At 38.0% G+C, this 17,161-nt stretch overlaps 2 protein-coding genes across 2 annotated transcripts; one reads left to right on the forward strand and one right to left on the reverse strand.

Annotated features, from left to right (window-relative positions):
- The first annotated feature begins 842 nt into the window (after positions 1-842).
- On the forward strand, positions 843-10,519 carry LOC112194208 (protein transport protein SEC23). The gene is made up of 11 exons (XM_024334455.2): positions 843-1,810; positions 2,475-2,636; positions 5,294-5,436; positions 6,356-6,431; positions 6,505-6,680; positions 6,781-6,862; positions 7,350-7,427; positions 7,992-8,153; positions 8,264-8,527; positions 9,657-9,761; positions 10,207-10,519. Exons 1-11 carry the CDS (start codon positions 914-916, stop codon positions 10,345-10,347), a joined length of 2,286 nt encoding a protein of 761 aa, XP_024190223.1. The 5' UTR covers positions 843-913; the 3' UTR covers positions 10,348-10,519.
- Positions 10,520-11,314: 795 nt separating this feature from the next.
- Positions 11,315-16,914, reverse strand: LOC112194216 (replication factor C subunit 3). Its single transcript, XM_024334464.2, has 11 exons — positions 16,144-16,914; positions 15,847-15,957; positions 15,710-15,742; positions 13,539-13,713; positions 13,268-13,446; positions 13,000-13,136; positions 12,768-12,866; positions 12,378-12,447; positions 12,201-12,278; positions 11,967-12,087; positions 11,315-11,729 (listed from the first exon to the last, which is right to left on the reverse strand). The coding sequence occupies exons 1-11, from the start codon at positions 16,912-16,914 to the stop codon at positions 11,653-11,655; spliced, it is 1,851 nt and encodes a 616-aa protein (XP_024190232.1). The 3' UTR covers positions 11,315-11,652.
- Positions 16,915-17,161: the final 247 nt, after the last annotated feature.

Raw genomic sequence — 17,161 nt, forward strand, 5'->3', positions numbered from 1 at the left:
AGATTATCGAAATTATGAACGAGAAATGAGAAATTTATATTGATGAACCCGGAATTACATTTACTAACAGGTTAACCACCACCAAAATGGGTGATTCCAGTGATCTTGGCTTCGTCTTTACCTTGTGTATAACTTTCATAATTGGATGTAGTCTAAATATGCTTTTGGCCAAAATGTTTCAATTATGCTTTCTCCGTCCATAGATCTGTTTGTTGTGCCTGGTTGGTGATGTTGGAACCATAAGGAAGAGAGAAACACAACTCAAGTGGTGGTAGAACTCGAGGTGGCCGGAGAAGAAAAATCCGGTTGCAACTCGTTTCGGTTTCTCCTCTTCGATACGTCGTTGTGGGATCGATTCGATATGCATGGCTGTGGTCCGCTTTGACAGCTTCCCGAACCTAAGTTGGGGAGCACACCCAACTTGGCAAGAACCAGTAAGCCACTTGCATGGTTAGTGACGTTAGAACCGCAAAGAAGAAGAAAGGAACATAACCCAAGTCGTGGCGAAGCTCGCAGTGGCCAGAGGAGGAAGATCTCGGTTGCAACCCGTTTTTGATCATCCTATTTGATACGCCGTCACATACAATTATGAAGGGCGGTGGAGCTCGAGCAGCGGCTAGACGGGACCATGTTCCATGGTCGGAGCTGACGCATGGACAGATGACCCGTTTTGATGGTGGTTAAGCTGCTAGTGAACTTTTACTATAGGTGGACAGAATGATCGATCACATTAAGGTTATGTTTCGGTCCTTGGTTTTGTTTCATTCAAGTCCTGCTAGTCATTTGACCGTTTTACCCTTGGCCAACGGTTTGGCAAGTGTACTCGAACAAACCCGAATTGGAGAATCAAAAAGCGACACCACTCTCGTCTTCTCCTCCCCTGAGCCCTCCCTCTCTCTCTCTCTCGCTCACGATGAGTGAATTCGTGGACCTAGAATCCCAGGACGGCGTTCGGATGCCGTGGAACGTAATCCCCGGCACGAAGCAGGAGTCCACCAACAGCGTCGTCCCCGTCTCCGCCGTCTACACTCCGATCAAGCCCTTCCCCAACATGCCAGTCCTCCCTTACTCCCCTCTCCGCTGCCGCGTCTGCCGCTCCGTCCTCAACCCCTTCTCCACCGTCGATTACGCCGCCAAGATCTGGATCTGCCCTTTCTGCTTCAACCGCAACCACTTCCCTCCCCACTACGCCTCCATTTCCGACGAGAACCTCCCCGCCGAGCTCTTCCCCCAATACACCACCATCGAATACGACTCGTCGCTCGAGAAGCCGACGACTCCGCCCGTCTTCATCTTCGTCGTCGACACCTGCATGATCGAGGAGGAGCTCTCGTTTCTCAAGTCGGCTCTGTCCCAGGCGCTGGGCTTGTTGCCCGATCACTCCCTCGTAGGGCTCATCACCTTCGGGAGCTTCGTCCACGTCCACGAATTAGGATTCTCCACCATTCCCAAGACCTACGTGTTCAAAGGATCCAAGGAAGTCAGCAAGGATCAGCTGCTTGAGCAGATGAGTTTCTTTCTCAAAAAGCCGAAGCCGGCCACCGGAGTCATTGCCGGCCCCAGGGATGGGTTGTCCTCCGAGAGCATTGCCAGGTTTCTATTGCCGGCATCTGAGTGTGAATTTGCGCTCAATTCGGTGTTGGAGGAGTTGCAGAGAGATCCTTGGCAGGTTCCGGCGGATCAGCGAGCCACCAGGTGCACCAGCACCGCGCTTAATGTTGCGGCGAGCTTGTTGGGAGCTTGTGTGCCTGGTTCAGGAGCCAGAATTATGGCATTCATAGGTGGACCATCAACCGAAGGCCAGGGTGCTGTAAGAATTCCTAACTGCTTGTTATCTTTTTTTCTTGTTATAGAAACTTAGACATAGATTGATACTAATGCTTTTTTCTAACAATATCACTGTTAGTAATCAATACTTGCTTTAACGCGAATATAGTACATATAAGATTAGGTAGAGACTTTTAGTTGTTATGTATGGTTTACTGTGTTTCCTGCTAGATGAAATTACTAGAGTTATTGGAAGAGAATTTATATATAGAAGCATTAGTTCTTTTGTCGAGTTAGGATTTCCTTATAGTTTTGTTATTGCACTCCTTATACTGGTCTTGGTAAGTAATTAAGGAAATTAAAAGGGATGTTATGAATTGCTTAGAAATGGTGGAAAATAGACAGTTGATGAATGAATTTATGGTAATAAGTGTTTGGTACAACTTTAGGCCTCACATACATTGGAAAATAAATGTAGTGCTCCATGCTCTTTTTTGCTTTCAGGCCCCTCTGTGAGTTCACCTTATCAAACTACTCTTCCCAATTCATCCTTCCCTCCCTCCACTCTCTGCAGTTGGTGGTTCTCTTATGATATCATTCTTTAATGATTAGATTAGAACCGTTTTTATTGAACTTTTGTCCTGAATGTTTACTCTTTTATCAGTTATTGAAGTGGTACTGAGTTGGTCATTGTGTGTCTTTTGTAGATTGTGTCAAAAAGCCTATCTGAACCAATTCGTTCTCATAAGGACCTGGATAAAGATTCAGCCCTTTATTTTCATAAAGCCGTGAAGTTCTACGAGGGACTTTCAAAGCAGCTTGTACATCAAGGACATGTACTTGATCTTTTTGCTTGCGCACTTGACCAGGTAATGCACAACTTTTTCTTTGTCTGTACTGTTTTTATTGTTTATAAACTATGAGATACGCTGATTATTAGATAGTGGTAATGGATGTGCAATTCTGGGGTTTTTATAGCTTAGGAACTCTGGATTGTCATAAGTACTGTTCCCTTCCCTTCGATATGAGTATGTATGCATACATTTTTGTATTATATACTATAGTAAAGAGATTCCTTTCAATGTTGATAAAAGCAATATCAAGTATAGTCTTTCTGAGTAGTTTGCATACCTACTCTCTCTCTTCTCCGACTCCCAAGTGGAGGAGCTAGTAGGTCAGACAGATTAGTCACAAGTTTTTTGTTGGGACTTGGGAGGCGTAGAAGAAGGAAGAAAGTATCACTTAGTAAATTGGGAGGTGGTTTCTCATACAAAGGAGAAGTTGGTTAGGGAGTGGGGAATTTGAAGAAGAGAAATGACTTCTTAGGAAGTGATTATCAGGGCAGGAAATAAAAACAAAGGAGTCCCTTTGGTGTGCTGTCATTAGAAGTAGATATGGGCTAAAGCCAATGGATAACATTCTGATCCAGGGTTTAAACGAAGCCTGTGGAGCTATCCTACAACGAATTAATTCATTTTCTGCCTCTTGCCATTTGTGGTGGAAAATTGAGAAAATAAAGGTTCTGGGTAGAAAGATGGGTGGGGAACATAGCTGTTTGGTTTATATTCTTGTATATATAAATTATAGTTGTCTCATAAATATTTATCATTGCGGATGTGTACTAGCGGTCTATTCTTCATTTGAGTATTTTGGGTTATCTGAATGATCTGGAAGTTAGGGAGCTTTTGGCCTCTTCTCAGATTAAGGACATTGTGCTGGTCTCATATAGACAAGGTAGAGAAGGTGGATGTTGGAGGGTTTGGGCGAATTTTCTTCCGAATCTTACTCTAAACAGTTGATGGTTAGTTCCCTAATATAGAATTTGCAAGACTTAAGTCCCCTCCTAATGTTCAGGTGTTTAGTTTAGATTATTGCACATGTGAATGTAAATACTTGTGAATTATGCTTGTCTCTCCCCTCAATGGTATATACAGTGCAAAAAAGAATCTGAGTGTGAGTTATCTGTTTTTGCACTGTCCAGTGCTTTAGCTTTTTTGGAAAAGGGTGTTTAGTCAATGTAATTTGAGCTGGGACATTCCAGCCAATTAAGTGACTTTGTTGTGTGAAAGGTGCATTTTGGGATAGTGTTTTACTTCTTTTGGGATAGTGTATGCTTCTGGGCATCTGTTTATAACTTCAACATTTTCAGTTTATGGCATAGCTCCTTGTATTGCTATTCTTTTATATTGGAATGCAATCTGTTAATTATGTTGTTCTTGTGCTTGGTTATTCTTACTTCTTTGTTGGTATTTTTGCTGCTGTATCTTGGAGTACTTCTGAGTGGATGTCTTGTCCACTTCTTTGAAAATTATCCTTCTAATCAGTAAAATTCTGTTTCTTATGTAACAAAATGTCAACTGTCCCCTTCTTTACATCAAGGACATGTACTTGACTCTTCTTACTTTTGTGCTTGACCAAGGTGTTTAAAACTTTTTTTTTTCCTGTCTTGCTCACTTTTTTGGGAGTTGTAATTGTGGTCTTCTTGCCTATTTAGAAGAATTAAGCTTTTGGATTGGAAAGTCAAAATTTTTTGTTGAATTGTATCCAGATGTCTGTATGCATTAATATGGATGGTATCACCTAAGAGGAATTTTTATTTTTTATTTTTTGTTAAGTTATAGGGGAAGGAAGTGGAATGTTTTGGGGATAAAGTTCACGTTTGGGGGTTGCTGTCTATATGCATGAAAATATTGTTCCAAAGTTTTTTTAGAAACAGAGCAGTAGAGAAATGATGGTCCATACTTTGAGCCTCCCTTTTTGTTCATAATACATCATTTTTTGACAGACTATCATTAGGGCTCTAATTTCGCACATATTTTTCCTATATCTGTGCAATAGTTCATACCTGTGCATTATGCGGTGTTGGTACTTAAGCTTTCTAAATCACATGATAAGGGTTGAGAATGGGGAGAGAGAAACCTAGACCTATTAACTGCATAGTAAAAGAATAGTTACACTAAAAACTACCCATAGACTCAATTTTTGACACCTTCTATCTGGTTAACAACATGTACTGATCATAAATGGGTCCCAGTGTATTATCTTTCCTAGGACATTGACTCGACCCTTACTCACACCAACTCGGATTCTGCACAACCCATTTATTTTGTATCCACGTTGTCAATCTCAAACTACCCCACTTTCGTGAACAAGATTACAATTTTTTACCTTACCTAATGATCTCTTTCAACTTCTCCGACCTATAGTCTACTTGGAATGTGTGAACATCTAATTTTGTAGATAATAAATTTGTTTGAAATATGAGAATTGGTAACTGATTATATGTAATTTTAGTAGGGAAACTAGTTCCACCTAATTTTTTTTTTCCTGTGGGGGGGGGATTGTATTGTGTTGATTGGGATAGTGGGGGAGGATGCTGTGAATTGGAGTGTAGTGATTCTGCGAGTAAATATATTATGTAGCTTCTTGATCTTGTGGCTTGGATTCTACTGATGATTTTTTTATGTTGGGTTAAAGTTATCTTATGTTTGTTTTCCATGCTGTTTTTTTTTTCCCTATCTTTCAGGTGGGGATTGCTGAACTTAAAATTGCAGTTGAAAGAACTGGAGGATTGGTTGTGCTTGCGGAGAGTTTTGGGCATTCAGTGTTTAAAGACTCACTTATACGTGTTTTCCAGGCGGGTGATCATGAGCTTGGTTTATCATCAAAGTATGCTTTCCTGTGTCAATCTTGTAAAAAAAAATTCCTTCTGTTTTCTATCAAGTTTTGTCATGGATTCCAATAGCCTTACTTAATTGTTTTGGGCTTATGAATTTGTCTCTGTTCATCCTGTTGCTTTTTTACAATGATCAAGAACTGAGTCTTCTCTCTGGAAACTTATTTGATGAGTCAGTTTTATTCAGAAAAAATAAAAAGGGCGACTCATACAACAAGATCACATCGCTCAGAGGAGGTTAGAAAAGGAGACTCCTACACAATTACAGTAAAGGCTGTTCTGCTAAAACAAAAGAGCTCCACATGAGAAAATGCTTGAAACCTGCATATTCTTAAAAAACCTACTTTGCCTTTAAAAGAAATTATAGATGAATACAAAAATGTAATTACCTATGCACTGCAAGTAATGTGGTTTTACCATTTCTTAAAATTTGTATATGGTGCTATCTGCTTGTTATAGGCCTTCATATGTACATTTTCCCTTCAGTTAGCATTATGCTTTGGCATTAATAACTTGCATCGTCTTTAATGTGTTAGTGACTGATGATACAGATACTATTATGTTTGATACCTTCGAGTCCCCTGTTGACTCTGTTGTTGACGTAGTGTAAGACTAATGAATGTAGGATCATACGAATTGCTTTACATTTCAGTTTCTTTCGTCCTTTGTTTACAGCAGAATTTATTGCTTTTATCTGTCTTAAAGCAATTCTGTACTTTTAGTAATAACATACTCCTTGAGGTGAAAACTAGTAAGTTTCCATATGATGCTCCTTGAAAGGTCTTGTGTTGCACCGGACTCCCACTGGACTTGTGGATAGATTGCTTTTGTGGAACTTAATTTTTCTTGTTTCTGTTTGTTAAACTTGTGCTAAATCTTGACCAGCATTTTTCTTTTTGATCTTCTATGCAGTGGCATATTTGAGATAAACTGCTCAAAGGACGTTAAGGTTCAGGGCATAATTGGTCCTTGTGCATCCCTTGAAAAGGTATACTCTACAGCGTTTCAGTTATCTCTCGTTAACGCTAGTTTTTTCCCTTCATATTTGTCACCATGTGCAGAAAGGTCCTTTAGTCTCCGATACAGTCGTTGGCCAGGGTAGTACAAGTGCGTGGAAGATGTGTGGCCTTGACAAAGCTACATCTTTATGTCTAATATTTGAAATTGTTAAGAAGGAAATCCCAGATGCTACTGTTCAACCAGCTAGCAATCAATTCTACTTCCAGTTTCTAACATAGTATGAACTCCCAGCTCACAAATTCTCAATTAATTATTAGCCTGTTGTGCCTAGGATAGGAAGGAAATATTTTTACTTATTGTAAAATATTTTGCTTCAGTTATCAGCATAATAGTGGTCAGATGAGACTTCGTGTTACAACCCTTTCAAGAAGATGGATTGCTGGAACTGGAAGCATACAGGCAAGTCTTGCTGTCCTCCATATGTAATGCATTGTTTATTTGATTACACAAACTATTACCTATGAAGTGGGCTTCTGTATTATTAAAAAGAAAAAAAAAAAAGGGGCTTGCGTTAAGGATCTGTAACCATAACATTAGTGCAAGGTAAATATCTGATATAGTTTTCAGTATATATATTATGACATAAATATATATATATATATATATATATATTTCTTTTCCTTTTTAACTAAAATCATATTCCGTAGAGCATGGGCATTCTGCTCCCTGTCATACTTCAAACAGCATGCCCCTCTCTCTCATTCGTTTAAATCATTGGATAAACATCTGATTTGGATGTCATAGTTTCTTGCTTTTTAGTTTATAGTTTATTGAATTCTGGGTTTACATTGTAGCTATTCCTGCTTTGTGGATTCAGTTTTACTTTTATCAAGTATTGGTTCTATGATTTTTAATGGAAATCTGAAGCTACTGTATTGTACTACAGGACTTGATTGCCGGATTTGATCAAGAAGCCGCTGCTGTAGTCATGGCACGCCTAGTTTCTTTCAAAATGGAAACTGAGGTAATCTATATTTTACATGGTTCTGTACACCCAGAGTCTCAGGTCTTTGAACACAAATTTCTGGAATACAAGCCGTATTTGTTCCAAACATTTCGATTTGAGATGGTGATGATACTGATTTTCTTACCGTACTATTCCCTTACTCACAGAGACAGAAACAAGGGTTAGAACTGTTCAAGCCAAAGTTAACATGCCAAAAGGATTTTATTTTGTTTATTTTTTCAACCAGAGAAACGAGCTATTTTTAATGCTAGAAATTACAGCTCTTGTTTGAAGTAGTTCTCCAAACTCATATGAGACACAAGTTGACTGGCGAAGGAACTGAACAGAGACAGGCAATAGTGCCAAAAAAAAAAAGCATAGTGCTGAAGTACATTATTAACATGTACATATTTAGTGTGTGATACCGCTAAAATTACCAAAAGATCTGTTTATGTGTCAAAATATTTGTGTTGCTGCCATGAAAAAGTGAATTTACAGCAGTTTAGATTTTACATTTTAGTTTCTCAAATATGACGTTCAGATCTTGTGCCATTTCATGAAATGTTGTTCTTGGTGATACAGGCAGAATTTGATCCTATAAGATGGTTGGATAAATCATTGATACATATGTGTTCTCGGTTTGGAGATTACCAGAAGGACAGCCCGTCTTCTTTCAGCTTATCTCCGCGGTTTTCAATTTTCCCTCAATTTATGTTTCATTTACGGCGTTCTCAATTTGTTCAGGTATATATATAGCTCTTTCATGAGTCTTGGTGTCTTCTAAATGTCTTATTATTATTATTGTCCTTTTGTATATAGATCTTGTGGTTTAAGTTGGATAAAATTTCTTATAGGTTTTCAACAACAGCCCAGACGAAACAGCATACTTCAGAATGATTTTGAACAGGGAAAATGTTACCAATTCAGTTGTGATGATTCAGCCTTCATTGATTTCATACTCATTTCATTCGGGCCCTGAACCTGCACTTCTTGATGTTGCCGCCATTGCTGCTGACAGGATTCTTCTTTTAGACGCTTACTTTACTGTTGTCATTTTTCATGGTTCAACTATTGCTCAGTGGCGAAAAGCAGGATATCAGGATTTGCCTGAACATCAGGTAATCTTTTTCCAGTGAACCCATTGAAGTAAATTTGATCTGAACAGCAAATGCATTTCTTTATCTTGGATATATGTTGCAAGTCTAAATGATGGATAGACTTTACAATTATTGCAATGTGTGGAATGCTATGTATTCAGCAGCTGAAAGACTCGTTTGCTTTGTTTTCTTTTGTCTTGAAACTTTCGTAACCATCTTTTTATAATAATTTTATCGGAAGAATTAAAAAAAATGCTTTATTTTCTTTTCTATTTCACGTCAGAACCATTTGTTCGCTTATTTTTATACAAAGAATTAGAAATATGCTGGATAGAAAATTGACAGAGTATGTGTTTACAGCTGGTACTGAATCTACTCTGATTTTAGACATGGCCCTGCCTTTAGATACTAGACAAAACTGTATATAGACAGGTTTATTATTTTCCTGCCAAAAGAAAATTCCTGTACTTGTTTCTGTAACAATGTTTAACTTTGACATATAACCATTTAAATTCTAAAACGATACTTTGGTGCTTTCTGGAGTGAAAGAAACAAAACCCCATCACTGTCTATTAAAATTTATAAATGTGGCCTACTTGTTACATGTTTTCATCAGTAACTTTCATGTGCACAGGACTAAATTGATTTTTCTTTTCGCTCCAGAGTTTTAAGTTTTGTTTCAGCATCCTAGTATCTGTCACTCTTCTAGTTTTACCTGGGTGAAAGAAACCAAAACCCCATCACTGCCTACCAAAATGTGTGAAATGTGACCTACTGTCACTTGTTTTTCATTAGCAACGTATATGTGCACTGGACTATACCCATTCTTAGACTGAAGTTTTCTTTTCGCTCTAGGATTTTTGTTTTAGCATCCTATTCCTGGTGATCCTTTCTTTCTATACTCCTGTAAATAAGGTCTCATTTTGCAGGGTAGTATATTTTGCTGGTCTTGTCTTAAATTATGGCATGATGGTTTGCATGTGAGCAAAATTCAGTTTTTTATTTTGTTTATTTATTTTTAAATCAGTTATGTCAGGACCATTGACGAGAATTTGCTGGTTTTAGTTCTGGCTATAGTAGAATGTTGATACTAGTTAACCTCATTCTTGAAAAACATACCAGCCCCGCTAAAACAAATTTGTGCTTGCAGGCATTTGCTCAGTTGTTACAAGCTCCTCGTGATGATTCAGATACAATAATCAAGGAGAGATTTCCAGTACCTCGCCTAGTGGTTTGTGATCAGCATGGTTCACAGGTAAACGTGATGCTGTCTCTTATCTCAGTCTGTTTGATGCCTACGAACAGCTATACTTCTGTTGTACAATCGATGCTTAGGTTGGGTGTCAGTTAATGCTGGAAGTTAGATCTCACTTGCAGACTTGCCATTGCTGCATAGCCACTCGTTTGTAATAAACGAGTGTCCCACTATATTGCATTGCATCATCTTTTTCGACCATGTATCTTGCGGGATTTCAGTAATTCTTGATAAATTGACATTAATTCGATTTTTGGATTGACAATAAGAGACCTATCTATTCATTTTGCAATACTTGTGATCACTTGATGATTAATAGTAATAGGTTTCTAGTTTGATGCTGCCATGCTGGGCTGTTGAAGTGATAATTATAACTATAGCTCATACATGCATTTGAAAGTAGAGTTTGTTATAACTCACGTACTTCCGTTTTGTCCTTGCGCAGGCCCGTTTTCTCTTGGCAAAGTTGAACCCTTCAGCTACTTATAACAATGAAGGTCCCCTTCCGGGAGGGGATGTTATCTTTACAGACGATGTTAGTTTTGAAGTCTTCTTGGACCATCTCCAGAGATTAGCAGTTCAATAATGTACAAGAGGTTATGCAGCAGTTTTGTATCATTTGTCTCAATTCCCTGTACAGTTATCGCATATGAATTCAATTCAAATTTTGATTTTGTTTGGGCTCTATAGTATACGAAAGTTTGTTATGCTCTATTTTGGAAATAAAATCACATGAACTGATCAAATTGGAACGTTAAGAGACTTCTAGCAGGAGTGATCCCAACCCATTATTATAAGTGATCTTTGTACCCTTCTAACTCTCATCAGTAAAACTATTGTCAGTTCTGTTTCCACCAAAAAAAAAAAGAAAAAGAAATCCTTCAAACCCTACTTCCTTCCCAGTCCGAAACCCAAAATCTCAAACCCTAAAAATTGATCAATCCGGTGCCTCACTTGATTCAATTACCCACCCAAGTCACCCAACTATCTCATCTGTCTCTATTACTCACTCCAAATCTCTCAAATCTCATAATTTCTCATGGCCTCAAGTCTGCTGGCAATTTGTATTTGAATAATATTTTTTTTGACTTGCTGTGACTATAGCATTTTGCTTCATGCAAAACAAGAAAGAGAAGATAGAGAACAGAAAGAGCAGGAGGACACTGATACAAAGGCCTCCAAACTACAAAGACATTTAAAGCTTCTGATGCAGCTAGAGCGTCAAAAAAATGCTTTCAGGTTTGTGAAAATGGACCTTCTTGTGTCGAGATATATTGCCTCTCAATATTAATTATTATTCATACATTCAAATTGAGGTGATCCCATAATTGTTGTTGCTAATGGCTTACTAAAAAAACTATGATACCTCGGAATATCTGTTAAACCTGTCCCATTTAGTGTTTATATACACAAGAATCGTATCAAACACACATTCAGTGGCCAATTTTGCCAGTGATATATCTTGGTTAAGAAAATTTAGACTTCATGGTTTACCTTGAGCTGCAAGTTCCACGGTTGTGTCAGACTTTCCTCTGAAAACAAGAAATGCATAATAATATATAGAGGTCCAGTATTTGGTAATTTACATCGCTTAATATTAAGTTTGCCTGTCGTTCTTTTTACATCATGGGCAAAGTAGGACACCATTTTTACAGTCGAAATGTTCTGATAAACATTTTACTCATGGTACCTCACCTTATTAAGTTCCATAGTAGTACTCATGTACGTAGTTCAAGCCATTAGCACACAAGTTTGCAACAAAACAACCGATAGTTCTCAGCAGCAGAAATAGTATACAAAAAGAAGAGAGCATTCTCCCCACGGAAGTATTAAGACATAATAGTTCAATGGGGAGTTGTCGTTGGCTAGCTGGCCAACAAGAAGTCTCTCCCTATGGTGGAGTATCATGATGATAAGTCTTGGTATTCGTACAACCCTTGTAGCAGCTCATAAATTTGGCTATAAACTCTGCAGAAAATGAGAATAAACTTGTGTTAAACCAGAAGATCAGAAACATCAAAGACGATTCGTGCAGAAAAGATTCTGACTTAGATAAGATTGATATGCAAGTCAAGATGTGGGTTAGGACTGTATCACATCTCAACTCATATCTCGATGACGAATTTGACATGGACCAAAGCACATCAGTGTTTGAAGTTTCAGAATATATGTTAATTTTCTCAGACTCATGTGCAGGTGTTTTACCTTCAATCCTCAAGAACCGTTGTATATTCTTCCTGGATGGATCATTGAGCCTTTTACCCATTTCTTGATGTCGAGTAAGTGTCAGTGCTTTGTCACTCTCAAACATAGTTTCGTCATTCCTCTGGATGTATAGAACAGAATTTGATAACATCATCAGCATGACATGCATAATTCATTTAGAAGGAAAAATTACAATTTACCAAAACAAAGTTTGGAGTAATTTGGTTTTCATACACTGTATTCATCATACATGCTCTCAACTTGAACCTGCATGTTCTCGTCCAAATACTTCTTCAGCTCTGCTACTAGGGACTGCACAATGTAGTCACCAGTGTTTTTTGGGTAAGAAAAAATTGGTATTTATTGCTTCCATTATAGTCTGCTACTCAGAAGAGCCAAATAAAAGCTTACTTTGAAAATGAATTCAGGAGATACACCATGCAATATCAGATTTTGAAGCTTTCCACGGATAATGTATAGCCTGTCAAGGGACATGGATCGATTTCATTTCAGTTTTCTTGTTAACAAATTGAATCCCTGTTTGAAATTAAAATAGTTTATTTGACCGAATCCAACACGAAGAATTTTAATGTGTGGCAATTTTATAGAACTTCATCCCCTATTCATCACATAACTGATAGCTACATGTATATTAATGAGAGGAAAGTTCTATATAATTTATCGGCACACATTGCACCACTACTACTTCCCCAGTTCCCTAGTCTGTGGAGTAATTTGTCAGAGGGTTTAGTTCCACTTAAAATTAGACAAACACAATTTCAAAATTTCAGATGAACATACTGTTTTGGGCTTTGCTCTTCGATCATATTCTTTCCAATATCTGCAATTTCATCCTCCCATCCTGTCAAAATTACTTGATCTTCTTTAAAGGGATAAGAACTGCACATACGTCATTCAAGAGCACATCAAATCACAAATAAGGAGTAATAACGGGATATATAGTAAAACTAAACAACTTCAAAGATCAAGTTGCATATGTATGTAAAAATTTACATAATTAGAATTCTCTCACCCCTTTTTCCAAGTGGCCTCGAATGAACGAATTGCCAGACGGAGACTGTTTTTGGAATTTTCAGCGAACCTTTCAGCCAGTTGATGTGGCAAATCTATGCCTTCTTGTTTGGCTATAAATTTTAAAACTTCAACAATCTGAACATGTGGAGAAAATGCTTAGAATGATAGAATCAAACTATTATTTAAAGGAACTTAAAGTGAAACTTGGATTCTGCCATTTTGTATACACTTCAATTCTTAGGATTAGTACTAGTACAAGTCCCCACCTCATTCTTTGAAGGCGGCAAAAGCTCAACGACAGTACAAATTGTCTTGATGGCCTGAAGCTTTGCCACATCAGAACAGCAGAAGAAGACCTTATTACACCCTTTATACCTTTCTAATAGCCACTTAATATAAAGTAGGGCATCTGTGGATAGCTTGTCTGCCTCATATAAGATCAGTGCTGTAGAAACACAAATGAAACTTTGTCATCCTAATAGGTAAACTAATTTGTGTGCTTTGTACAATTGATCCAAATTTAATTCGAATATATACCTCGGCAGTTGTCAAGGCTGCACGGCAAAGCTGATTTGTTAGGTATGTTGTACTGTGTTTCCTTCATGAGTTCAACAATCACATGCTTCTCATAACCTTTCAATTCAGAGAGATTTACTTCAACATGTTGAGGGGATTGCTTCACTTGTACATTAATACTACCTACCACTTCACCCTATAAAAATTATTCCAGAAAAGAAGGTCAGTGTATTGAACGTTATGTATGATGACACTGTGGCTAAAAAGTACGAGGTTGCAGCTTGTTGTACACTTAGCTCAGGTAAATCTGGTGCTCAAATGGAGGGTTGAATGCTAGATCATAATCACTAGGGGATACAAATTGGTGTGGAGACGAGATTTTAGCCAATTTCAAAAAAGAATATAAAAAAGAAAGAAGAGTTGTCATTATTAAGAAGAACGATTTGAAGATTGTAAATTTGTATTCAAATAGACTTATTAATGGTGGAATTGCTCGTAAGTCCTCCATGCAATTGTTAATGTGTCTAACTTAAACGGAATCACGCAGAAATTTGCAAGAATGGTGATGTGGTTGCATATGTCAAAGATCCAGCACTATTCTTTCTACCGCAATTCTTGGTCATAGTTGTGAGCTACAGTTGGTTCAAATTAGTTATTATTAATTTGATCCCTTTTTGGTATTTTCTCTCTAGTTTTGTGGCACACTAGACTAGCTATAAGGTACATTTTTGAGAGTTGAAATTAAGTTTTGAAAGATTTTGAGTGCTTGTGAAGTCATATTGTATTTGGAGTTCTGTTCTATTGAAAACGAGGTTCAGAGAATTTAGTAAGTAAATCGGCAATTAACTTTGATTTTGGTTTATAGATTCACTTGTTCTAAGAGAATGATATTCCTTTGACCAAAAAATAAAAGAAAAAAGAGAATGATATTCTTCTCTTCACCTTTTCATGCAGGAAAAAGAGAATCCGGTAATTCGCAAGCAAGTATATGAATCCAAAATATTCCTCAGTTGTTATGTTCGTATCCTACTTACTACGTTCCTATCCTAGTCTGTTGGACATAGTCCGATTAAGGAACAATCATGTATACTTTTTGTGCCAAGGATAAATGATGTATAATTAATCGGTGTCTCTAGTTGTTTCTGCTTTTGTAGTGTTTTTTTCCCCCCTAATCTCTCTCTATGCGCGTGTGTGTGTATATAGATATATAGGACCGTTCTACTGAGAGATCTCTTTGTTTGGTTATTTTAAAGGAACGCTTATAAGACCTATTTTTCTATCACATATTGGGATCTCGACTGTTCAATTCTTAGGTCTATATAAGTATATCACTTTTATAAATTTTCAGTCAAATTGATTATTGTAAGACATTTGTAACTATGATTTACAATTATAAACATGAACAGTTCAGATTAGACAAATCTGGTTTGTCCATCGATTTAATATACTTCGATACCTTAACGATCACCAATTTGGATGAAAATTTGCAGAAGTGTTCTATACATTATGACCTAAAAACTGAATGGTCGAGATACTGAAATATGATAGAAAAGTGGGTCCACAAGGTATCCCTTAAAATGGCCAAAAAAAGAGATCCCTTAGTGGAATCTATGTGTGTGTAGAGGGCCCTTCCACTAAAGGATCCCTTCTTTTGGTCTTTTCTAGGGATATGGTATTAGACTAACTTTTCGATCACATTTCCGTATTTCAACCGTTCAGTTTTTAGGTCCTAATGTGTAGATCAGAATTTTTAGCCAATTCAGTGATCGTTAAGGTATCAAACTAGATTAAATCAATGGACGAACCACATCTGTCAAACTTGAACCTTTCATACTTATAATTTTAAATCATCATTTTGAATTCTTAACGATAATCAATTTGGCTGAAAATTTTCAAAAGTGATCCACACATTAGGACCTAAAAACTGAACGGTTGAGATGCCGAAATGTGATCGAAAAGTTGGTCTAATGCCCTAGAAAAGACCAAAAAAAGAAATTCCTCACTAGAAGGGCCCTACTGCCTACACACACCAGTTCATATGATTTGTCTTTAGTACTGATATGTTTTTTTTTTTCGGGTACAAGTACTGATGACATGTTGAAAAGTTTGATTTCATTTGTTGTAATTAACAAGAGGAAAAAAGTGGTCAGTGAGCATGGGATGAGATGATTCCAAAGTAATTTGAGAACTACCTTCAAGTCGAATGCCTTGGATTCCTCTCTAGCCTGATAATTTCAAAGGGAACAGAAGAACTGATATCAACAAAAAACTGTTCATTTATCAAACAGAATATATGTAGTTGATCTTCAAAAGAACTGTCATAACATACATGTATAGTGTCACGTCCAAAAGCCTCTCTCAGCATAGCCCAGATCATAGTTCTCTTCCCCACGCCTGGAGGTCCTTCGAATATGAAATGCCCACACCCTCCACCTCTGGCCTGTGGTACAATCATCAAGTATTTATCTACCATATCATATGTAATCAGACAAAAAAGAACAAGAAAAAACATATGATATGTAACCTGCATGCTATATTGTTAGACTGAATCCCGACCAGTTTTAGGAGTATAAATAAACAAACAAGATGAATCGATCAATTGATCAAGAAGGGTGTTGATGCATACCAAAACCTGTAGCTGAGTTGCTTTGTCTCTATTACATATGAAATCTTCTAAGCACTGGGGCTGGTACTTGTCTGCCCATATGTACTCCCTTTCGGTATTTGTTGGTGTAGCAGCTGTAGCTACTGCTTCAAGTACTCTCTCCCTCAATGGCTTCTCTTTGTTTTCAACAGTGCTGATGATGTCTTCGGTAACAACCATATTCGATGTTTCTGAATTAACTGACAGTTCATTAGGTGTTATTGGTTGAGGACGCCTAGATTTCACTGCAGTGTAGGTTGCTTGAGCCTTAAGCTTCTTGCTGTAAAGCTGACCTTTCTTAGAGCTGACACGGCAAGAGCTCCACTCCCTCATTTTAAACAAGAAAGTTGAGATAGAGGTCCAAGTAGCACCAGAAGATGGTTCGCTTTCGCCTGGTCCAGGACTAGGAGGTACAAGAGCTGCCGGATATGTGAGTCCTCGAATGTAGTATGGACTATATCTGGTCTCAAGCTCGGCATTGAAGGCCTCATGAAGACTAATTTCCTGTACCCTCTTCTGAAGCTCACGATCAAAACTCTCCTGTCTCCGGTTGTGGTGCTCCAGACTCTCTTGTGTCAAGTCCGAGTCACTCCTCCTCCCGATAAATCTCTGTATCTTCTGCCCCCATGAGAGCTTCGAAGTTAGTGCTTTTGATATGGGAGCTGAACACACAGTGCGAGCCGCAGGAGGGAGCATATCAGTGTGGGAGAGTAGGGGATTGGAAGAAGAACGTGGGATTGAAGGGTTTGGCATTGCATATATGGATCTGCAGAGGGGAGTCTGCAACTTCTACTGCTTGCAAAGGGTCGTGAATATCATGGAAGGGGATTCGGTAAGTTGATGGTGATGTGTTGTGCATCTTTTGATGTAAGATAAGGTGGTGAAAAGAACTAGGAGGGGCGTTAGATTTCATGGAGAAGATGATGGCGTTATGAACTATAGGCTTTGGTTAGACTGCTTGAAGAGTCGAGTGTCAAGTTAATCATGCTGCAGCAGCCGG

The sequence above is a fragment of the Rosa chinensis genome, chromosome 1, assembly GCF_002994745.2.
Source record: "Rosa chinensis cultivar Old Blush chromosome 1, RchiOBHm-V2, whole genome shotgun sequence".
NCBI lineage: Eukaryota > Viridiplantae > Streptophyta > Magnoliopsida > Rosales > Rosaceae > Rosa > Rosa chinensis.